Below are 24,659 nucleotides of genomic sequence, written 5' to 3' on the forward strand. Positions count from 1 at the left end.
GGCCTCCCCAAAGGGAGGAGTTTGTTTCTCCTGTTGGAAATCCTCCACTTCCTCCTCCAGGTGGAATTGAGGCCCCAATATGTGGTTCCGCCCTTGACTCGGGTGTGATTTTGAGAACAACGGGAAACGTGCAGGCCTTAGCTCAGCCTCCGGACGTCCGTCCCACCACCTTTCCACAAATAAGCAGAAACAGCATCCTGTCTGTTGTCCCGGGGCGTGTGGAGGTCACAGCTGGCTTGACAGCTGACCTGTTACTGACCCGTGGCCTGTGCCTGCCTCTTTTGCTCCCTGGGGTCACCCTCTATGCCGGGCGCCTGTGTCACCGCATGTCACAGAGCAGACCACGCAGGCTCACCGGCCACAGTGCCAGGAAGGGGCGAGCCCGGCCTCTAAACCTCAAAACCTCTCAAAGCAGAATCTCAGAGGTGGTCAACACAGGTCACCAACTTCTCGTTTTGCCACCAAGGACGTTAATGAAGTGAGTACTTATTACTGTCACCACCATCTCACGAGAGGAAGGCAGGACAGTCTCCTGGTGAAGGATGTGCCGTGATGGAACATCCTGCCTCTGTCACTCAGGCTACACTTTCATTCTGCCCCAGGCGGGTCGAGGTGCTCTGGGTGGGTATCAGGTAAGGCTCTCCCGGGCACTCGCCCGTCAGCAGGTGCGCCACTTGGACGCCACCCTTTAGGTGGGTAAAGCGGCCCCCTGTCCACGGGCTGCCCCATCGCCAGCCCTTGCCCCCCACAGTGGGGCTGGAGGCAGGGACGGTGGTGCAAACCTCCACAGCCAGCCCGGCATGAGGACGGACAGGTGACCACACAGAACAAGCTCGGCCATGTCACATCCAGATCAAAGACAAGCCCTGGTTGGGGGCATCTGGGGGACCCCCATTCACACCCAAGAGGGGCCTCACGTCTCTCTCAGAAAATGAGCTGCCAGCTGGCGCTCAGGAACCTTCTTCAGCTCGGCAGGAATCCCGTGACGACCAGGCCTCACCGGGCTCCCCGAGTGCTGCTGGCTCCCTGCGTCTGCCTCACCCTGGAAGCGGCATTGCCCCGGGACGGCGTCAGGAGGGGCGCCACGCGCTGCTCAGTCCTCAGATGAGAAGTCTGCATTCTGCTTTTTGCTCCCACTTAAAATTATTGTCAAAGTGTCTCCTACATTATTATATATAAGATTCAATAATAACTATAGTTAATAATTATCTTCTAAGCCACAACGAAATATTCTATCAGATGGATATGTAAACATCTGCGTAACAGTTCCTGCATGCTTACACATTTGTTTATGTATTTACTTACATATTTAGGATTGTTTCCTTATTTCAGAGATTGAACCACTGGGTCAGATACACATATTTTTGTGGATCTTGGTGCCAAATTACTTTCCAGAAGGTTTAGATGAGCTTTCTGTCGCTGCCAGCCATATGTGCTTCTACTTTAATTAGAAAGAGCATTTCTCGGGGCCGGCCCCGTGGCTTAGTGGTTAAGTGCGCGCGCTCCACTGCTGGCGGCCTGGGTTCGGATCCGGGGCGCACACCGACTCACCGCTTCTCCAGCCATGCTGAGGCCGCGTCCCACATACAGCAGCTAGAAGGATGTGCAACTATGACATACAACTATCTACTGGGGCTTTGGGGGAAAAAAAGGAGGAGGATTGGCAATAGATGTTAGCTCAGAGCCGGTCTTCCTCAGCACAAAGAGGAGGATTAGCATGGATGTTAGCTCAGGGCTGATCTTCCTCACAAAAAAAAAAAAAGAGAGAGAGAGAGCATTTCTTCGATTGAAAAGGTCATAACTGCTTACTGTAGAAAATTCTGAAAGCACACACATGCACGTGCGCACACGCACGGCATCACCCAGGGCCCCACTCCGCAGGGAACATCAATATCAATATTTCAGTGCTCACATGATTTTTATAGGATTATATATAACGGTTTCAACTAAGTTCAATAAGTATGTGTGAAGCACACACCTCTGTTCTGTTCTCACCACCACGTCTTGAGCATTCTCCTATGTCACTAAAAACTCTGCGCAAACATAACTTTGTGGCTGCGGACATGAACTCTCACCTGGGCTGAACTGTTTATCCCTTTATCCACTCATCAAAAACCTCCACGGTGTCTCCTGAATGCCAGGAGCCAGATGGACGCTGGGGCAGGTCCCCGGGGGATGAGGCACAGTGTCTGCCCTCAGAGGCGCACCGTCCCATGGAGACAGCCACGTAAACAGGCAGACAGGACAGTGTGCTGAGGTCAGCCGTGTGCCCGGGGAGCACCTGCGGGGCAGCTGGCTCCACACCTGCGGGGGCTTTCACCCGGCAGGAAATGGGGCCACTGGAGGGGCTGGCACAGGGACCATCGGGTGGAGGGGCTTGGAGGGGCCTGTGCTGAGTCTGACAGTCTGCCTGTGGTGACCGGGTCGGGGAGGATGAGGGCTCCCTGGGGGCGAGGTGGCCTGTGGACGCTGACGACCTGGCACCTCCCTCACTCCCTCAGTCTCTCCCCCTCCCTCTCTGTCTGTCTGTCTTTCCCTCCCTCCCTCCATCCCCCTCCAGTTCCTTCCGGACCAGCTCTCTCCCACACGTGGTGTGGCCATCGCCCATGGGGCCTGCCTCCTCCACCCCAGGGCTCCAATCAGGTACTGGACACTGACCAGTGGGCCTGGGCCCCGAGTGGATTAATCACCAGGAGAGCACCCCTGCCTCTTGATGCGAGAACAAGGGGTTTGGGGGCCTTCCTCGTCTACACAAAGGGAGGCCACCCGCTCAGGTGTGCTCCAGCCCAGCCCAGGTGGGCAGGCCCTCTCAGGTGTGTGCCATCACAGTCCAGGTGGGCAGGAGCTGGGCTGGCCAAGGCAGAACACGGCCTGGACAAACTGACCGCACGGCAGAGGCCTGGCGGGTGCAGGGCTCGTCCAGGCCTCCAGGCGCCTGGGGTCCAGGTGGGGGGCCGGAGGTGGGTCCCAGGCAGCAGAGGCAAGCTGTCAAGTCAGGATGGGAAGAAAGGCTCCGAGGGTCCAGGCACAGCTCCTGGTCCTTTCCAAACCCAGAGTCCCACCATGCCCTGCTGACAGAGCGCCCATCAGGGCACCCACTTCTTCCAGAACATTCTCCCCTCCGATGCTCTTGCTCAGAGCCTGAGGTGACACCTCTGGTGAGACGTGTTTGGCTTCAGAGCGGCCATTTGACTTTGGAGAGAAAAGCAGCTTCCTTCTGAGCCTCAGGCTGAGCACGGCTTCCTCCCCCTCAAATCCATCATCCTTGTTGTAATTGGAAGAGACCAGCACTTACGTGGAAGGTGCCTGCAGCAATTCTGCTCTTAAGGGATAATCATTTGAAGTTCCTTTCCCACGACCTGAGGGAACACACTTTTCTAATTATAAGCGATGATGTGGAAGACACCACAGCAGAGGAGACGCTGTGTCAGAGCGCGTGAGCGACTCATGGGGGCACTGACGCAGGGCTTAGGAGCGAACGTCAGCAGAGGGGCAGACCTGCGATGCATGGTCTGCACCCCGATTCCCAGACGCTTTCTCCTGACGTGCCCTGAGGAAATGACGCGGAAGTTCACCATCAATGGAGACCATCACTTGGCATCTGGGGGGCGGGCAATGGGGAGCGGTGGGGATGGGGCCAGTGGGTGCCCACGTGCTACCCACGGGGGCCCTGCTCCAGATCTTGACTCTCAGGAGAAGGCAGCAATACAGACTCATGTCTCTAAACATCAGCAACTCATTCATAGTTGGGAAAAATAGCACTATGGTAACAACAAATAGGGTCTATGTCCGCCAGTTAGCCAGGACGGGTGTTGGGAGTTAAGCGAGGGCCCCAAAGATGTCAGTCTAACCCTGGAACGTGGACACGTCGCCTCAAATGGTAAAGGGATCTTGTAGATGGGATTAGGTGAAGGACCGCGAGGTGGGGAGCGAGTCCTGGGTTCTTCGGGAGGGCCCTAAACGCCATCACGAGTGTCCTTAGAGCAGGGGTGGGGGGGTTGACGCAGAAGAGGAGGCTGACAGGAGGCGGAGACTGGGGGATGCGGCCACCAGCCAAGGACGGGGAGCAAGCAGCTGAGGCCCCCAGAGGCTGGAGAAGGAAGGATCCCCCGACGGGAGCCTCCAGAGAGCGGGGCCCTGCGACACCCGGATTTTAACCCAGGGACCCGTTTTGGGTTCTGACCTCCAGAGCTGTGAAAGGATAAATCTGTGTTGCTTTAAGCTGCCCAGCGTGCAACAATTTCTCACGCGGCCCAGGGTCTCCACACGGGAAACTGAGTGGCTGTAACATGCAGCGGGGGCTTGTGTCCCTTTCCTCCTGCGGCCTCTGGGCGCCCAGCCTCCTGAGCACCGGGGCTCTGCCACCCCAGGCCGGGGCAGGGGACCGAGGCCCCTGCATGCGCCTTCTGTGCCTGCAGCCCCTTGATGAGAAGCAGTCACTCCCTCACCAGACCATGGTGGGAGCAGTGGCTGCAGGGCTGGCCGGCTGCCTCGGCCACACCTTTTGACGGCCGTGGTGGGTGCCCTCTGCTCCGACCCTGTCACAGGACAGGGTGAGTGTGTCTCCATGTGGGATGCTGCAGAGCAGATCCACACGGGCAGGTACCCCGGGGTGCAGGCTCCTGATCCTCCCCAGACATGCTCACCAGCCAGTCCCAGGTCGGCCCAGGGGCCCGCACTTCATCTGGCTGGCCAGGAGGTTCTCAGGTGCCTGACTGCGGGAGAATCTCCCATCCAGGGCTTATCTCCAGAGCGCTGGACCCCAGAAGCCAGGACACCTGGGACACCTGGGCTCCAGGCCTGGCCCCGCCTCCACCCGGCTCATGTGGCTTCTCCGCACATGCATTCCGCCCCGGACACCCCATTTCCCGTCTGACGATCTGTGCTCCCACCATCCCTGGGGCACGACTACTCACGGGAAGGGCTGGGGAGAGCGGACTGTGCACGAAACCCCCGTCCTGGTGCCCCACGCCCGCGAGGCTGTATGGAGCCAAGGGCCGGCACCTCCTCCGCTCACACCTCCTGCCTTCTCGCTTGTATTCCCGAGCACCACGACCTACTCAGAACGAAGGGAAACACTCATGATGGCCTCCCAGGGCCCCGTGACCGGTCCTGCCACCTCCCACCCTCATCTCTCATCTGCCCACCCCACTGGCCTCTTTGTGTTCCCTGAACTCGCTGAGCCCCTCTCCCGTCTGAAGCCCCCACCCAGGAGCGGGGCCGGAGCCAGATCCAGTTCTGATGCAAGAATGGGGCTCGTCCAGGCCCCGGGGGCGGGGGGATGAGGAGAGCTGCACTTCTGCCGTGCCTGTGACATGCCAGCCACCCCGGGTGAGTCCATCCTGTAACTTTCACACTGCCCTCTGAGGTCAGGCTGCATTGTCCCATTCCACAGAGGAGGAAACTGAGGTTCAGCATCGCTTGACCGGCCACACAGCCCAGTCACACTGAGGCCTGGTGGCCTGTGCCTCACCACCTCACCTGGGGCTCCCGACGGCCGCACGTGACCTCATGGACAGCCTGCGGCCCCTCAACAGCTTCCCCAAACCCAGGTGCCAGAGGAGGCGGGGGCAGCAGGCCCCTCTGCTCCCAGCCGTGGCGGGACCCCAGGCGGGCACACAGGTGGCTCACAAGGCCCACGTTCGGGGCCGGAGGACGGGTCTGGGACACCTGTGGACTCTCAGAGCGGTGGCCCCAGCAGCTGTTTACGCGGATGGTCTGGACGAGAAGAGCAGGGACTTGGAGGAACCAGGAGGGGCGTGGGGCTCAGGTCTCAGGGGCCCCACCCGCGGCTGCCAGCCCCGTTTGCTCTGAGGGCTGCTCTTAGGAACCAACCCCGGCTGGTGTCACGGGAAGGTCTGACCTTCAGCTCCTTCAGGAGGACCTGGCAATCTGGCAGCCGGGTCTGCTTCCCTGCGGGCAGCGACTGTCCAAGCTGAGTGGTCCGGCCCTTACACTGGCCTGGGCCATCCCAGTGGGCTTCAAACGGCCGCCTTGGAGGCTGAGAGGCTGCGCCCTGATCCAGATGGGTGGAGAGGGGCGCAAGGTGAATGGTGGCCACAAAGATGTCCAGCTGGAACCCGGGGATGTGGTCTCATTTGGATATAGGGTCTTTGCAGACGTAACTAGGGTGAGGACTTTGAGATGAGATCATCCTGGATGACAGCGGGTCCCAGATCCAACAAAAATGTCCTCGTAAATTCGAGGGGCTCAGAGGACACAGAGAGGAGGAGCCACATGAGACGGAGGCCGAGCATGAGTGAGAGTCCACAGCCCAGGAATGCCAGGGATTGCCAGGAGCCCTGGGAGCTGGAGAGAGGCCTGGAACAGACACCCCTCGGCCTCCAGGAGGAATCAACCTCCAACACTTTGATTTCAGACTTCTGGCCTCCAGAGAAGAAGGAGGAGAAGTCGTCACAGGAGAAGGGACGGTGCAGATACTACGGCTGCTGGGCCAGCGTCTATTCTCTTCATTCTCTTTATTAGCAGAACCACAGTTTGTTCTGGATGGAACCAGTTCAGCTAACGCGCTCTCCTCTGAGGCCTGACCTTGCAGCTAGGAGTGGCATGTGACCAAGATATGGTCAATAAGATTTGAGTGAATTCTCTGGGTGGAATTTCTGGGAAATGTGTCTAAAAGGTAGACTCAGCTGGTATATGTGGTGGGGGGATATGTTTGCCTTTTACCCACAGTCTTTCCCCCTTTCTCCTGCCTGGAATTAGGACTCAATGCCTGGGGCTGCAGCAGCCATTGTGTGACCATGAGGTCAAATGTCTCACAGTTGGAAGGAAGAGGTTGGATTTCAAATTGGGTTGGGCTCTTGAGGACGTCTAGAGCCCTCTAGATTTCACGTTCCATGAGAAAAACAAACCACAGTGCAGTCAGCCCAGGGTTTTGTCAGGGACTCTGAATTCTCTCACCTGGAGAAGCAAGGAGGCAAGTGTTAGGAACGAGGGGCAGCAAGAAAAGCCAGGCTGCCTTCCCTGGCAAGGGGGACTTGGCCAGCCATCCTGGGGGCCCAGACCCCTCAAGGGAGGCAGATGTGGCTCCAGCCCCCGAGGAGCCCGTCCCACTTCCTCTTCCCAGAAGAGTCACTTCACACTCGGCCCACCCCCACTTCCAGCACAGGAGGCTTGGGGCGTGTGGGCGGCCGTGGTTTTTCAGTTTGGAAGGAAGCGTGGCTTTCAAGCTCCCAGCTTCTCTCTGAGCTACTGATTTCCATCTGTCACAGCAACTTAAGCCAAAATTTCTAGAGGAAACAGCCCAAATGGAGAGGCTGCCAGTCACAAGATAGCCTGAGAGGAAGGGCAGAGCGAGGTGCCTTCCGGGAGGGCGTCCAGTCCTCCCCAGCAGAGTCGGGGGCCCCGAGATGTGGCCTGGTCCTTGCTCCAGTGTCGGGACACCCTGGGGACACATGGCCTCTAGCAGCCCAGAGATGGGGACTCGGCATCCGCGGGGTCCCCATAAGGCTGACCGGGCTAGTTGGACCACCTGCCGCCCTGAAGCCTGCTGAGGATGTTAGATTTAAAGCAACAACACCCATTGCTGAAAAGCAATAAATATCTGACAAGATAGCAAGAAATTACGAGGCTAAACGCGAAGAAAAATGGGCATTTGGGAGATGAGTGTGCTGTGATCTGCTTTTTTCCGAGGGGTGTTCTGAATACCGCAGACTTAACATTCCAAAGAGGACCAGACGGACCCCATATGGGGCTGCAGCCATGGACGGGGTGGGGGGCTCCACTGACAAGCCCCCCGCAGCCTGGACGGGCAGACGCACACCCTGTCCCCCGGGCCTCCAGGGGGCCACAGATCAGAGTTCCCTGACGGTGACCACACATGGTCACACATTCCAGGGCCCAAGAGGAGGGATGGAGGCAGACCTCAAACGGGGTAGCAGGTCCTCAAGCTGCCCAGGGCCAAGAGGCCACCAGCCCCCACGCCTAATGCCGTCCGCCAAGCGGGACTCCACGGTTACCAGACGAGGAATCACCTGCTGGGGCTCCGGGCAGGGCCCTCGTGCGCCTGTGGCATGGCGGCCCACGTGGTGGAGTCAATTTGGTGGAGGGGGTAGAAAGGGCAACGAGCAGCATCCCACCAGCCCCGGCTCCTCCTCCTTCTCCCTGTAAAGGCGTGGGCGATTTCACTGGCTGGCTACGATTCTGATGATTGTGGTGGGGACAACACGAGAGCCCCCGGCTGCCTTTGCAGATGACATCTCTCTCCCTCCAGCTTCAGTGTTATCCACTTTCCCCAACACGGCTGCTAATTTCATCACAGTCTTTAAGAGTCCCTGAGGACCCAAACTCATAACAGGTTGTCAACAGTGAGAAGGTGACTGTCCTTCTGATGCAGGGGTCGTGAGGACCCCGCAGGACACGGCGACACCTGTAAACCTGTCCTCGCCGAGACCAGGCAGAGCCGGGTGAATCCTCGTAGAGAACACTGTGCTCCATTCGGATAGATATTTACGGGGCCAAAGCACAGAGATCCCGAAGGACTGGAAATGTCTCGCAAACAGATTTCCAGGTTCCTCCTTCACTCTGTAAAGCACGCGATGGCTGTGGACTGTCACACACCTGCTCCTCGCGAGAACAAGTGTCAACCTGCCCCAGGTGTGGGCCTAATGATTGCTGGGGAGCAGGGACGGGGACACTTGGGCATCCTGTCACCCCAGCGGCCCCCTGGCTCTGAGGGACACAGTGGTCAGGTCCCGGCCTCCCCACACCCATCCTGGCCTCTGATGGTGGACGTGCTCTGGCTCCATCGGGCTTGGTTCTCTGCTCAGGTCCCGACTGCGGAATCTCCCCGGAAATACGTGTCCTGGGGGCCCAGCCCAGCCCTGGGGGCGCAGACAGGAGGACACTTAGGAGTCCTTAGGAGGACACTCCCACACTCTGGGGACAGAAGTGGGGATGCAGGGCTGGTCCCAGCGTGCTGACAGTCTGGTGGCCCAGAGAGTGAGACTGGCCCTGTCCCTGGACTCCCTGGACAGGAGCAGAGACTGCCCTTCTCCCACTTGCTTGCTGACCCCTACTATGTGTCGGGCACTTTGGCAAGCACTTCACACATATTATTTTGTTGGTGGAGTTGGGCGAGAAGGTCAGGGGGACTGTGGATAAGCAGAGAACCAGCACTCAACAAAGTCAGCCATCACCCTTGCTGAGCAAAACCCACGTGACGGGCATTGCTCCAAGAGTTTTACCTGTCTCCCTCACTTAATCCTCACAACAACCCCACGAGGTAAGTGCTATTTTATCCCATCTTACGGACGAAGACGCGGAGGAGCACAGACGTTAAGTAACCTGACCGCCTGCAGGGGCAGGGGCTCTAAACCCGCACGGTCTGGCTCTGCAGCCCACTTTCAGCCACAACGTTCTGCTCCTACCAATTAAGATGAACTTGTTTGCTCCTGGCATCCACTGCTAAGCACTCAAGCATGTGGAATGTCAACAGGCATTTTCCCACAATCTGCTCAAATAGTGTGAAAATAGTCCCTGAGTGGCCAGGCCCTTTCTGTTATTTTCTGAAATAAAACCGAGGCTTGCTGGGTTTCAGATGGGGGCTCCACGCAGAGCTGACCTGACTCAACTATTCTGTTAAAAATAAAAATAGTCCCTTTTGCTGTAAAAGGCAGAAGACAAAACGCCCTGACCACTGGTCTGGCTGAGCTGACGTCTTCCCAGCCCGTCTCCGGGGAGGTGGTTCAGGGCAGGACCCTGGAGCCAGATGTGGGTTCAAACCCCACCTCTACCCTTGCCTGACCTCGAGGGCCCTGGTCTCCTCATCGCTGCAATTGGGGTGGAGAGATTATCTCCTTACAGGAGGCCGTGAGGACCAGACGCGTTCACGGAGCTCGGGGGCTCGGCACGGCCGTTCACCTGCTCATTGTGACCGTCAGGTGTGCACGAACCGGCCTCGGAAAGGGTTCCAAACAGCAGCGTGTCCTCTCCCTGGAGCTGTGGGTGATCCCTGCCCTGGGTCTCACTCAGAAACGTGAAGCCTGGGAGGGGTCCGGGTCTGGGAAGGAGGGCAGCCTTCACCCTGAGAACGTTCTCCAAGGCGGCGATGTTTCCACGATAGAGGAAAAGGACGGCAGGGGGCGGGGAAGACCATGATGAGGGTGCCTGGGAAGACTCCGTGTCCCAGCAAAGAGTCTGGAGGAGGCCCAGGTGGCCAGGCTGCCCCCACCACGGCCCGCCCACCCTTGAAGCCTGCTGGGTCTTTCCTCAACCTCCCCTCCTGCCCCCAGAAAGACCTGTGGGTGGAACCGCCCTGGGAGGGACCGGGGGCCTGAGACCAGCTCCTCTCGGGCTGGGAGGTGACGGGGCAGGGGCAGCGACAGCCCGTCTCTGTGAGGCTCTCAACACCCTCTCGCAGCCTCCCAGAGGGGCAGCCACAGCTGGTCAACGCTGACCATCCATCTCCACCTTACGGACGGGGTCCTCAACCCAGCCAACCCGGCGACCGGTTTCATAACACATTCTGTGCCGCCCTCATTCTGAAAGGAAACATATGGATCACACGTAACCAGACACACACTTCTTCCTAAAAATCTGCCTAATGCTAGAGCCGCACTTAAAACAGGAAGGAAGGAAGTTTGTACTTCTCTGCCTCAGCCGACGACCCTGTTTCCTGCCTCCCTGAGAAGTGGAAGAATCCGAAGAGAAGACAGAGCTCCCACCCGCCACGTCTTGCCTACCCACCCAAGAGGAGCTGTCCGAGGTGCTGGCCAGGCCCCACCGCCCTGGGGGGTCTCATCCCCTCCCCGCCCCAGGACGGGGCTCCAGCACCCCTCTTCCCTCCCACCTCCTCTGGAGCAGGCCCATCCACGTCCACGCTGCCCTTTCCCCACCTCAGCAGTAGCATCCTCTGCCAGCCCCCCGTCCCTCCCGGGACCGACCCTCACTTCACCCTCCTTTACATCCCTGGATCTCAGCTGGGGGGGGAGGGTGCCCCAGGGGACCTTGGACAACACTTGTGTCATGAGACACCTGTGGCTGTCACAACAGGCGTCTGGTGAGTGGAGGCCAGGGATGCTGCTCGACTTCCTACACTGCGGGACGGCCCCACCACAGAGGACGACCCAGCCCCAGTTCACCAGTGCGGGGCCAGCAGGCCCACCTTAAAGCAGAGCCCCGAGCTGCTGAATCTAACTTCTTGTCACCCGCCCCCTACCCAAACTGACCCCGTCCAGGTCACCTCCCCCTGCTGAGCCGGCAGTCAGTTCTCAGGCCTCATCGTGCTGACCCAACAGAGCCCGTGGCAGCTCTGGCCCCTTGGCTTCTAGGACGAGACACTTGTCTCCCACACAGCTGCTCCGTCTCACCTCCTCGAGTTCCAGCTGTCAGGGGTCCTGGGCTCCTCTCTCCGTCTATGCTGCCTGGTCGAGGGGAGACCATAAAGCCTCACGGTTTTCAACAGCATCTGTGTGCAGATGCTCCTGCTACGGGCTGGACTCTGTCCTAAAATTCACGTGTTGAAGCCCTAATCCCAGTGTGATTGTATCTGGACAGGGGCCTAGGGAGGTCACAAAGGTTAACTGAGGTCGCTAGAGGGGCCCTAATCGGATAGGACTGTGGCCTTACAGAAGGAGAGGCCCCAGGGATGAGCGCAGAGAAAGGCTGTCCACAGGCCAGGAAGAGTGTTCTCACCAGAAACCAGCCCCTCCGGCACCTTAGTCTCGGACTCCAGCCTCCAGAACCATGAGAGAATGAACTTCTGCTGTTTAAGCCGCCGGATGTGTGGCGCTTCGTTACGGCCGCCCGAGCCAACTAATGCAGCCCAGATGTGCGTCCCAGGCACCCTCTCCCCGATGGCTTCCTGGCCGTCCTTCCTCGCCCGGGGCACTCTGCTCAGGACCCCGGCACCCACCGGGCCTGGAGCACTCTCCCCAGACCTCTGCAGGTCGAAGCCCCCTCCTCGACTTCAGTCTTCACTTACAAGTCTCTTCCTTCCTGAGGACACATCAATCACCACTCAACAGTCTGTAGTTTGCTTACTGTAGCTGGCAGAATAACATCTCCCTGGGCGGTAGGAGTAAGCTCACTAGTCAGCTGATGTCGAGATGGGAGAGGACCCTGGGTTATCCAGGTGGGCCCCGTGTCATCACTAGGGTCCTTAAAGGTGGAAGACAAAGGCCAAGAGGAGAAGGAGAGGGAGGTGTGACCGCGGAGGAAAGGCACAGAGGAAGGAAGGGCCGCTGGACTCGAAGACGGAGGAAGGCCCACGCGCCAAGGACGCCAGTGCCTGAAAACCTGGAAAAGGCCAGGAAACGGACTCTCCCCGGGAGCCTCTGAAAGGATCCAGCCCTGAGGACACCAGGATTTTAGCCCAGAGATTTTAGCCCTGTCAGACTCTGACCCCCAGAACCGTGGGAGAATTTATTCGTGCTGTTTTAAGCCACTCAGTTTATGGTAACTCCTTCCAGCAGCCGCCAAAGTGAAACCTGCTTTTCTTTCTGTCTCCCCTCTCCTTAGGGGACACAAGAACTGGGGGGAGGTCCCCACTTCCCCGCTGCTGTGTCCTCGCGCCTTTAGCTCTGCCGGGGGCACGTGGACGCCCAGCGATGTTTGCTGAGAGAGCGAATAACAAGCTGACGGGAACGTCAGCCCGGAGGACGCAGCCAGCCCGGACCTCACCCGCAGACGAAATGAAGGACCCAGCAAGTGACTAGGGCTCGGACACTGGTGGAGCCCCGTGGGGTGACTGATGTCACTGCGCTGTCCCCGGGAACCAGGGGACACAGTTGTGACTGACTTTTGGGGAGGTTTTGAACAAAACACTTTGTGTTCTTCCCAGAAACACTCTGAAGATGTATATATTCTTGGAGATTCAAGTTTAACACCATGAAAAAAAATCGTGTTGATATGAAAAGCAGAGTTGGGTTTTCATTTCTGGCTTTTCACCTACACAGATATCCGTTCAGAAGTCACGTGGCCCCTGGGGCATCCCAGCCTGCTGACCGCCGAATGCCGGGGTGCCCACTGTACGTGACAACAAGACCCCCACACGGCCAGCAGAAGCCAGGACGACACCCCTCTGGAGCACCGCTCTCAGGGCGGATGCCAGGCCGCCAGCCTCTGCACTGAGACCCCAGAGCCGACTTGGGGCCCCTCCCCCAGGGCCTCACGGGGGGGCGGTGGGAGGACCTGGCTTCATTGTCTCAAGGGGCGGCACCCTCCACAGCGTCCAAGAGACGCCATCAGGCCCGGAAAAGGCATTTATCACAAAACTCTAAACATGCATTGCATTCTCGGACCACACCGCCTGCGAGAACCAGTATCTCTATGAATTCCACTGTCTTCTTGTGAACAGCACAGTTACGTTGCACTCCAGTGCTGAAGGTATGAATGGGTTACATACAAACATCTAAAATATACAGCAATTCTGGTAAGCTGGCATTGAGATTTTTTTCTGTTCTTTAATATACCTGGAAGCTCACCAACCAGCCGTGGCCTGAGCCCCTCCCCACCTCCCAGAGGTCCCGTCCAGGCAAGTCAGTCCACACACGACTAAGACTGCCCCTCGTCCCAGCTGCCAGTACCCCCCCCCACATACACACCAGCCCCGTGTCCAGCTCTGGGCAGGCTGCCCCTCGCCCTGCTGCCAAGACTCACGTCTAACCAGAGCAGGGAAACTAAGGAGGGAGGAGGGTAGCACAGGGCGGGTCAGGGCTGGGAGATGGGAGTGAGGACGCATCGCCAGCCTGGCACCTCGTGGATCTCATTATTTCTCTGGCACATTGCCAGGCCTGGGACTTCATTTTAAGGAACGATTGTACTTGGCTTATTTACGTAAAAATAAAATGCCAACAGCAGAGGCTTCTGAGTGGGGCCCCTCTGGGCAGGACCTGAGGGGCCAGGCCAGGCGAGCGTGCAGGATGCCGGCCAGTGGACCTGACCAGGGAAGAGAGCAGGGCGTGGTATGCAGGGAAGTGGCCCGGAGGATGACACCTTTAGCCTCCTTCTCAGGGCCTAAGAGGCAGGGCCACTAGCAGCCACTGGCCCCTTGTCCCCGTCTTTCTAGTCCAGCCCCCAGACCAGGACCTCAGGCCTGCAGGGACACACATTTGATGTCCAGTCGGTGCAGGAGCTCGCACACAGCATGCACGCTGTGCTGGAGCTCTTGCAAGGACCACTAGCTTTGGGATCTCCGGGGGACCCTGGCCCCCAGACCTCCTGGGGCGGGTCTCAGGGTTGGGCACCGTTTGACCACTAGCCTATAGCAGTCACCGCGGGTGGCCTGCCCACTTCTGACGAGCTGGTGGACTTGACTCTGCTGGGTGTCCACCCTCTTCTATGCAGCTGTGAGAGTAGACCCCCCCCCCCAGCCGCACTGTGCCCAGCTCCAGCCTGAGGGCACAACTCAGAGGGGTTTCAGGCCTCCTAACAGGTCTGCAGGCAGCGGGCCTCGTTCACCCACCCGCACGGTCACGTCTGCGCCTGTCGCCAGGAACAGCAGCAGCCTCTGCTGGGGGAAGAGGAGCAGAAATGGAACCTGAGTCTCTGACGACGCCACCAAGCCAGCGGATCCACCAACGCGACCTCCCGTGCAGGACGCTTTCTATCGCTGAGCCGGGAGAGTTAAAGTTTCTTGGCCTGTTCTTTACTTACTAGTTTTTCCTTCAAGCTTCTACCTGCAGGCCTGACGTGCACACGTGCTCACATGTGCCCAGCATCACACACTCATAACACGTCACCCCCTCAACCCTCCCAGCTGACCAGCAGGATTGTAGAGAGGAGACATTTATCAACTTTGGGGCTTGGCATCTACTTCCCTGATTTTCATGGAAAGCTTTCTCTTCCCCATTCTCTGTGTCCTGTGGTTTAGACGGGATTGACCCCTACCCAAGTTCCAGGGATGAAATAAAGCTGGCATTCCTAAGCGTGGGGAGATGGAGAGGGCCAAGTTGCTGGATCAAGCCTCACCTGATGCCAGAACAACGACTGGATCCTACAGTCCCAGGAGCCAATGAGTCTCATTGTGTTAAGTGTGAAATCCATCGGAATTAAGTTTTCTGTCACTTGAAAGTCAAAGATCTCAACTGAAACCAGAAGTAGTAAGCCTCGTTTTAGGCCTGAGGAAACAGAGGCTCCTACAGCCGTGCTCCCAAGTCCATGCGTCTGAAGAGTGCCAGGGCCTGAGCCAAACCCAGGCACCTCCCACCGCATACATGCAAGTGCCTTGTTTTATTTTTATTTATGTTTTATCAGATGGAGGGCCACGGAAAGCCCTGGAGGGAGCGCAGGATCCGGGTCCCGAGTCTCCTGCTCAGTTCTGGCCTCATGGGTTGATGACCCTGGGGCAGCCACTCTCCTAGACCACATGCTACAGCTGGAGCCCTGAGGTCAACCCCAAATCCGGCCCTTCCTCCATCCCTCCCACAGTCCCTGGTCTCCGCAGACCACCCCATTCACACTACTCAGCAGTTTCCTTCAAAGTGACTCACGTTTTAAATTAAATGAATTTTTCTTTTCTTTTTTTTTTTTTTTGTGAGGAAGACTGGCCCTGGGCTAACATCCGTGCCCATCTTCCTCTACTTTATATGGGACCCCACCACAGCATGACTTGACAAGCTGTGTGTTGGTGCGCGCCCAGGATCTGAACCTGTGAACCCCGGGCCGCCGAAGCAGAGTGCGTGCCCTTAACTGCTCCACCACCGGGCCGGCCCCTGAATTTGTTTCTTAAATACGTGATATATTGCAACAAAACAGGAGACCTGTGTCATTTGTCCAAAACATCCGTCCACAGAGAATGAAAACAGCGTGTGGTCACTGAAGTCTCCAGACGCGTTGCAGCTGAAGACCCTGAGCCTGGGGACGGCTCCCTCCTGCTTTACAGGGAGACGGGCAGGTTTAGGGCACACGGGAGGCACAACGGTCTTGAGTTGGGCCTGTCTCCCCGGTACAATCAGACAGGCCGGCGGAGGGCGGACAAGGGACGGTTCCTGGGACTGCCCCTCCTGTGGCTGGTGGGCTCTGCACTTTGGGCCATCGTGCCGGCACAGTGACGACCCCTCCTCTCAGGCCGGCTCCCTTCACCCCTCAAGGCTCCTCTGAGGCTGGTGCCCACACCACCCCTCTTACAGACGAGGAAACAGAGACAGTGAGTGACTTGCCCAAGCCCGTTGCTCACCAAGCTCTCCATGGGAGGCAGGGGTCTCCCCAGGCGATCTAGCGGGTGGAGGCCAGGGATGCTGCTTGACATCTCATCAACATCCTACCATGCTCGTGGCAGGAATCATCTGGCACAGACGTCGACAGCAGTTGGTTGAGAAGCCCTGACCAAAGGCCCCACGTCGGGTCACAGGTCGGGTCACGGATCGGGTCGCAGGTGGGGTCACAGCCAGAGGACACGCAGAATCATGACTGTACAGCCCCTCGGGGCGCTGGGGAGACCGTGGTCTCCTCACTCAGTAGCAGTCCTGGGGATGTCGCCGGGTCCGCCAGATCCACATGAAGTCACGGACATGCTTTAACCAACTGGCTGGACAGAAGGCAGGTGATCCCCCGTCACAGACGAGATCTAAGCATCCTGGGATCAGAGCACTCACGCTGCCGCTCCAGCCCGGGGAGCACAGCCCAGTCCTTCCAGGGCCCCGAGGCCAAGGGGACCATGTGGCCCTGTCTGCCCCACCGACGTCACAGCACACACTTCTCCTCCACTGCCCTCTCCACTCACAGCGGGCCTCTCGGGGCCCACCGTGGGGCTCTGCACCCCTGTGTTCCCCCCAGACCCCCTTCCCGGGTCCCCCACAGCTGCTCCTTCTCGTCACTCCTGTCTCAGCTCAGCCATCAGAGGGGAGCTCCCTCCCGACCACCTCGAGTCAGTGTCCCGGGGCCCCGGGAACAGACACGACCCACGTGTCCTCTTGTGGGCTGCAGGCCAGAGTCGGAACTGCGGTGTCACAGGGCCGAGCTCCCTCCAGAGGCTCTGGGGAGGGTCCCTCCGGCCTCGTCCAGCTCCTGGTCTTGTGGCTCCCCGGAGGTCCTCGGCTTGTATACGCACCCCCATCTCCGCCCCGTCTGCACGTGGCTTCTCCTCCATGTCTGTGTCTCTCCTTCTTACAAAGACACCGTTGTCCTTATAGGTCATTGGATTGTGGCCCACCCTGCTCCAGAATGACCTCATCTTGACCGGCTGCGTCTGCAAAGATGCTGTTTCTAGGTCAGGTCACATCCTGAGGTTCCGGGAGGACGGGAACTTGGGGGGATGCTATTCAACCCAGTAGAGCCCTGGGGTCTTGCCCCCTCGCCCCATCCACACTCCATCGCTCTGTCTTTCGTGGGTTTATCTTGCCTGAAATTGCCTTCTTCATGTTACTTGTTCCTTGTCCGGGCACCTCAGCCCGGAGAGGCAGGGACCCGTGTCCCGCTGGCCCTGTGTCCTGATTCCACATCAGGAGCAGGGCCGGTGCCCACTGAACATGAGGATGAGTGGGATTTCACCTGCATTCGAGGAGACGGAGCCCTTCAGCACCAGAGTTCCCGCACAGGGAGGCCCCGGCATCACAGGTGCACGAGGTGGGTGTTTGCTATGGGAGACACCTCCCTCCACGTTCCTGTCACCCCCTCTTTACAACGTGGCCTCGCCTGTTCCTAGACGTCACGGGACGTCCCGGGGAAGTGGACTCGCAGTGGCCCGCTGGTGTGAGAGCCGCCCTGCCCTTGTGTCGCCTCCTGGAGGACAGGCTGGTGGGGCTTCCACGCTGCAAGATAACGCAGCCCTTGAGTACCTTCCGGACAACCTGGAAAATGAGTTTCTCCTTTCTGTGAATGGCAATGGGGGGGCAGCTGTCAGATGCATGCTGATACCAGCAGTCACCATGCTGGGTGGCTGGGAAGGTCACCCCAACCTCTCCCGTCCTAGGGGGTCTTCCAGAAGGGGAAGTCCAAGACGCAGTTGCCACCTCACCTCGCCCTCCCTCAGCGCCCGGCTACTTTCCCTTCCAGGGTGTCTGCTTTGTGAGAGCAGAACGGAGAAGGGACCCAGCTGATCCTGAGACTTGGAGCCATCCCAGGCTGTCTCCAGTGGGGCATTGGACACGGAAAGGTATAGAGACTTATTTTTGTTGAGTTTCCAGCCAATGAAGGATAAACTGTCCTTTCAGAAAACGGTGCCGAGCCTCTGAGATATGCAGACCACTGAGCTGAATTGTAAATGCAATCACTTAGCCCCGCTCACTCCCAAGTCGGGATCACAGCCGCATGAATTATTCCTAGAAGCGCAGCCAGTCTGCAGACATGAGTCTCCAGTGGAGCTGGCCCGGTGAGGTCCACTCCCCCCCACACCCCGAGAAATACCGGGAGGGGTGTGGATCGCAGGGTGAAGCGTTGTGGCGTCTCGTCTCCCCCAAGCGCAAAGGTCCAGGTCTGCACACGCTCACCTCCGTGTTGGGAAGAGGCCTTGGCTGTTCCGGCTCCTCGGTGGTCCAACGGGGTCAGAGCCAGCCCGGCAGGCAGAGGAGCACAGGCAAAGATGAGGGAAAAATCCAGAACCAAACGCTCTTAATCTTCTCAGAGTGAGACGTAACTGCAGGCCGCTCCGAGCGCACGTACGCCGGCCGGGGAGGACGTGGGGAAGGCAGTTCCCGCCACACAGCCTGCTGCCCTGCGAGGCGTCAGGCGGGGGCGGGAGCCCTGACTGTTTCTCCACTTTTCCTAGTAAATCAACCACAGTGGGAGAGCTGTGAATCGGTCGCGGGGCGAAAGCCCAGCCAATTAATGACCCCGGGGGAAACGGCCAACCAGTTAAGTGCCGCTGCCATCTTGAAGCAAGACCTGCCAGGGTCTGTGATTAAATCTCCAACAACCACGGCCATTTTTCCAGGCACGACGACTCTGGCTGTTGGGATGGGGACGCCTTGACTCACAGCATGTTCGGGGGGTGAAGATTGATGAGCTCGAGCTGGAATGGCCCCTGGGACCAGCGGGAGCCACTTCTGGAGTGAAACCTCACAGAGGAGCAGGGAAAGCCTTCTGCTGGCACACACACGCCCTGACGAGGGGACTGTCCTAAAGCACGTCCACAACGGAGCTGCTCACGCACAGAAGTTCAGAAACCCCTCTGGAGAAACCGGCACCTTCCACACACACGGGGGCTCCAGGGCTGGGTGGGCTGGGACGGGCGGCCCCTGGAGTGGGGAGTGTTCCTGTGGGGACAGCCAGGGTCTCCCTCGATGCCCTCAGACTCGGCCACGCCTCCCCCAGGACACTCTTCTGCGCTCACATCTGTTTTCCTCGCCCTTTTATCCTTTACACAGTGTGCACGGGCGTCCACCTTGTGTCCGGGGCACGGGAGCACCGCTGTCCTCACGAGGCTCATTTCTCACGTCACATTGGAAAACCCGAGCCAGCAGACCGCCCACCGCTCATGGCGGATGGGGAATCCTGGACGGGCTCCCTCAGACTCAGCCTCTCAGCCGTGACGTCTGCCTATTGATAAAGCAAACGCTGCGGGGGGACTCTGCACATCTAGATTCTTGTCTTCTGTCGCCAGAGGGTGCGGGGCCAGTGTCGTGCATAACCCGGCATCCCCCCCATCCCCTTTCTCTCCTCCCTGTGGCCTCTCTGTCCAGCTCAATATGGTTTTTATTATTAAAACTCATTGTGCTTGGGCTACTGGTAGGATTTTGGCTTCCTGATCAGAAATCCAGGACCGCGCTCCCATGGACGCAGCCCCGGGGACACGCACCCCTTGTCAACCTGACAATCTACTTCCCCGCCCCTTGCACCCCGTCCTCAGTCCCCCACGGTACTGTCCCCTCAGGCCACTGCTCTGCTACAGACCTGGGCTGCCCAAGGCCTGGGGCCAGAATCCTGGGAGGACTAGCCTGCCAGACAGGATTTCTGGCAGAAAATGGACACAGTGTTAAATGACATTGACTCAGACCACGGGACATACGCCCTTTTAAAGTCTGTCTCAATCCGCTGATTTCTTCAAGGAGAAAGTCTTGCTTCCTGCTAGTATATCCCCCACACGTGCCCTTTTAACGAAGGGGGACAGGCCTCTGGCTCAGAGCCTGTGGGGACAGCAAGGTCCTGCTGGAATTACACAGCATGATTCTGTTTTCATCGTGTTCATCTGCATGGTCACCTCCTACTTATGGGTATGGTGTGATTTGCAATTGCCTTTTAAAATAAATTTATTTTAAGCAAAAACAATCAATTGTTTAGAGAAAGATCCACTGACTCGCTCATTCAACTAATATTTGCAGAGCGCTAACTCTACGCAAGGACCACCCCAGGCCCTGCGCGGTAGAGCCGACAACAGGACAGACAAACGTCCCACCTTCAGATGAAAAACAGGACAAGGATCACACACAAATATGGCAAAAACGGTGCCAGTTGTACGGGATTTCTAAAGTTTGAGGGAGAGCGGAGTCGGTGAGCATCTCTCTCCCGGAGGAGGGGCACGCGGGGAGTGACCGGCGGCGTTGGCAGAGCTGGCGGGGCTGCCCACCCTGGACTCTCTGGCCCTCGCCTGATAGACCACAATGGGACTCTCTGATACTGGAACTTAAACTTTTAATGCCCACAGGAAGGCAGAGCATTCTGAAGCAAGTACTGCTTTCAGCAGCTGCCTCCACTCACTTTCTAAACCTCCTCAGGCAGTCGCGCTGTCTCAGGGGCTCCCAGCTTTTCCGTGTGCACACTGGGCCCACGGCTTTGACCTCCGATTGTAACGGGCACCTGGCGGACTCGGGCTGGGGTGGGTCAAGTTAGAGGGAATTGATGCGCATGTGCTCTGAATTTTAGAAATTACCTCTCTCTAAAGCAACCAACCAACCCAAACCAAAACCTCACCATCCCCACCCCCAGCTCCATCTCAGAGCCGCGGCTCCTAAGGGTCAAAAGAACCTGCTAGAGGCATGAAGTGAGGGGCGGCTGGTAGGTGCCAGATTCTCCTCTGAGTGAATTTGAGCCGCCCTCACCGAGCACGAGGCCCTGTTAGTAGGCGATCACCTGCCCCTGGTTAACACCCACGACTGGGAAACAGCCACAGGCTTCAACCTTGCAGAGCTTAACTGCGAATCTGGGAGGAGCAAACCCTGGAAGCTGCCAGAGCACAGGAGGGATTTGCCCTGCCCACCCCCAGGGATCTGTCCACTTTCTTACAGACAGAAGGCTTTGAGGAGCAAACAAGTGAATGGGGACCTTTCTGTCCCTTTTCCTTCTCATGGAGCTTAGAGGTTCGCATTCAGCGTTCATGAGAGCCCCTGCGCCCGCTGTACATACAGACCCTGAACTGAGGTATTCAGAAGGATGATTTCTGTCTATAACTTTTTTCTTGCTTTGAGCACTGAGTTTAGAAGCAAACTCTCATGCACACGTAGAATGTGACTATGCTGCATTTCCTTAAAGAATATTTTCTCCCGAGTCCTGTGAATTTAATAGGTCTTTGCTGAGGTCAATAAGACATCCCAAATAAAGGTCACTGGACCAGCTGAAGAAAGGGCGTGGGGAGAAATGGGGAGAATGTCCTGCTTCTGGGCCCCACTCCTCCGGGACGTCCTTCCCCTCCCGCCAGCTCCTTCCCGCCAGGAGAGAGTTCCGGGAAGCGGTCAAGGTAGAGGACATACAAGTGACAGATCCACTTTGTTTGGGGTTTCTCCCTCTCCTCTAAACTCAGCTGGATTAGTGTAGGGTGGCAACTCCCAGGAATCCGTTTCACATTTCTGGGATTTCAAGCAGAATAGACAGTAATGAGAGCAGTGGCTCGCCTCCTCCAGGAAGCCTTCTCTCTGCTATTCTTCAGCTTCCTTTAACACAGGCAATCTGTGCCAGTCTGGAGGGCAAAGCACTGTTTTCAAATGGCTTCTTGTGAACAAATGTCAACCCCGCTCCTGTACTGTCCCCTCCTTAGTGACCAACCAGGGATGTGGGTTAGATTGGGGCTCCTTTGTCATTGCTGGGAACAAATAGTGAATGACTCCTGGGTGAGAATCATGCTAGGTCCATGCCCTGAGTGAGGGTATAACAGAGCCTCATCAGAAGAGAGTGAGGGGGGAGGGAGATGGAGAGACAGACAGAGACAGAGAGAGACAAAGAGAGGGAGAGACAGACGGACAGAGACAAAGAGGGAGAGACAGAGACGGAGAGAGGGAGAGGCCAGGGGGCAGCTGGAGGAAGGGGTGGGTAAAGGAAGGAGAGAGGGAAATGGAGGAGAAGGAAGAGATTTGGTGAATGAAGGAACAAGAAAAGATTTAAGAGAAAAGAAGAAAGAGGAAGAGGGAAGGAGGAAGAAGCCAGAAGAGGGGAGAGGCTGGGGGGCTGTGGAGGTGACACCTCACTTTCCCAAAACACTTCATCATCTCCCGCCAGTGTTGGGAAGGTCTCTGGAAGGTCCCAGCTTTTTCTGCCATCAAGAACCCCCGCTCCTCCCCGCCTTGACGATGGGGCGGGGAACACGGCTCTTGGTGCTGAGCTGGCCGTCACCACGTTACACAACCCAATGTGCTGTCAGTGTTTTTATATAATCCTCCAGTTCCCCCATAAAACAGACCATAACACCCCGACAAAGACACTTCAGTGAAGCTCTGCTGTTACCGGGCACACTGCCCGCTGGGAGACGAATCGCCCCGCGGAATGGCCACGCGGCCATGGAACTAAACTTTCCTCCCCTCGTGGCTTCACCTGAACAGGAAAGATCAGAAAAGTCACAGAGCCCACCAAGAGCACCTCGGGAGGAAAACCAGGCGTCCTGGGGCTGGTGAGAGAGCGCCTGGGAAGTCAGAGGACGCTCTGCTCTCTCTGCCGGCGGGTGAGGCTGCGGACTGTTCCCACAGCCCGTGTCACCAGCCCTCCGTTTAGAGCTGCTGCGCAGAGGCAGGTGGGCCTCCTGAAGGAAGCCCCAAGCAGACCTCGCATCAGGCAGCGTGCGGACCGAGCCTGGCTGTGCAGCCGGCTCCCCGACACCTCCTCCCGGAGCTGGTTACTGACGCCGCCTGAGGCTTGCTTCTGCCAGTGCAGAAACCAGAATAGCACAGAGCAGAAGGGAAGAGCCTGTAATAAGGTAAACACACAAACTTTCCCCCTTCCTCCTTGTCCTCGGCACAGAGTGAGCCGAGGAGCCGCAGTCACTCATTCCCTTCTGCGGCACCCCAAAGTGGGAAAGGACTCCTTCACCCGCCTGCAGCCATCGGCCCTGTCTCTCTGTGACACTTCACTGACCCTAGGGGATGGCCCACACCTGACACAAGGAACCCACCACCGGGACCCGGGCTCTCTGCAGAAGTGTCCAAAGACTCGGGGCTCCCAGGCGCCACAGCCCAGGGTCCATCTGGGTAACTGACACCTGCTGAGCCCCTGCTAGACCCGACTCCGTTCATCCACAAGTCATAGCTCCCAGCCTCACGCCTGTCCCACATCAGCACTTTCAGAGTGAGCCCTGAGCACCCCCAGGACGGGAGCTGAATAGACCCCGTGGTCACAGGGGGCACCTTCCCCAGCAGCATTAAAGAACACTGTGTCAGCACCCTCTGAAGGGCAGCACCACCGTCCCTCCGCTCTCCCGGCAAGGAGGGAGGGGAGGGAGCCCAGGCGAGCCCGGGCGCCCCCAGCTCCCAGGAAAGCACAGCGCCCCTCACTCGGACATGGGCACCCACCACTTGCTCCGAAAGCAGGTCCTAGGACCTCGTTAGAACTTCTCTCGAGTCCTCTTGGGGAGTAAGTTGGAATCGTTTTGTGTGGGGTGGGGGGGGTCCTCCAGTGTCCATTGGGTGAGTGAATGACCCCGACTGGTTATCCAGGCCCACGCCCTCTGCTGATAGGCGCCCTCTTTCCTGTCTGCCTCCTACCAATTCCCTCTCCAAGTAACAGGAGTTCCATCCCAGGCCCGGTGTCCATCAGGCCCCGGGGGTCACTGTAGGCTCCAGCTGCTGGGACACCGTGCAGTGTCCGGAGCCCAAAGACAGCCCTCCTCCCACTGCCCCTCTGCCCAGCACCTTTGTCCCGAGAGGGACGCTGGCTCGCTCACCATTCAGCTGGTTGTAGACCACCTCCTCCAGGTGGTCCAGGCGCTGCAGGATGGCCTCGCGGTCGGCCAGCGCGCCCACCTTGGGCTGCCGGCTGCGCCCCCGGCGGTCGGCGCCGCGTGCGACCTGCACCAGCCCCTCAGAGCGGTCCTGCAGGCGGCAGTACACGGAGAAGAGGATGACGCCCACGAACACCAGGATGTTGACCGTCAGCAAAGTTTTGATCTTCCTGGCCACCGCCATGAACGCGGCTGGGGCTGGGGGCCGCCTCACCCGCGGGGCATCCCCGTGCGCCCAGGGGCCGCAGGAGCCTCCGTCCGGCTCGCCGCTTCGGGGACCATGAGCCAGCCCGGCTCACCGCGGGGCCATGGCGGTGCCGGTGGGGGTCTGCGGCCGGGGTCTGCGGCCGGGGTCTGCGGGGAACCGGGGTCTGCGCGCCTGGCCGCCCGCGCCCGGGAGCTGTCCCTTCAGCACCACCCGCGCCCGCTCAGCGCGCCCCGCCGCCGCCCGGGGTCCCCGCGCTCAGGGGCTGCCCGGGGCCGCGGGCGCAAGGGGCGGTCGGCATCCCCCTCAGAGGGGCGCGGCCCGGCCTCGGGGGGCGGCAGGGGCGGGCCTGGGGGCCGGCAGAGGCGAGGGAGGCGCGGGCCGGGCTGGCGTGCGGCTCCTGCCCGCCCCGCAGCC

The 24,659-nt window shown here is 58.6% G+C and overlaps 1 protein-coding gene across 1 annotated transcript in view; it reads right to left on the reverse strand.

Moving 5' to 3' along the window:
* The window catches only part of GALNT9 (polypeptide N-acetylgalactosaminyltransferase 9), a 100,975-nt gene extending 76,754 nt beyond the window's left edge, over window positions 1–24,221 (reverse strand). Inside the window, exon 1 of the mRNA XM_004430085.3 lies at window positions 23,981–24,221. Within this exon, the coding sequence (XP_004430142.1) occupies window positions 23,981–24,221 (241 nt within the window). The remainder of the gene's footprint in view (window positions 1–23,980) is intronic.
* Window positions 24,222–24,659: the final 438 nt, after the last annotated feature.

This window comes from Ceratotherium simum, chromosome 35 (assembly GCF_057802395.1).
Source record: "Ceratotherium simum simum isolate JZ-2026a chromosome 35, ASM5780239v1, whole genome shotgun sequence".
Taxonomy (NCBI): Eukaryota; Metazoa; Chordata; class Mammalia; order Perissodactyla; family Rhinocerotidae; genus Ceratotherium; species Ceratotherium simum.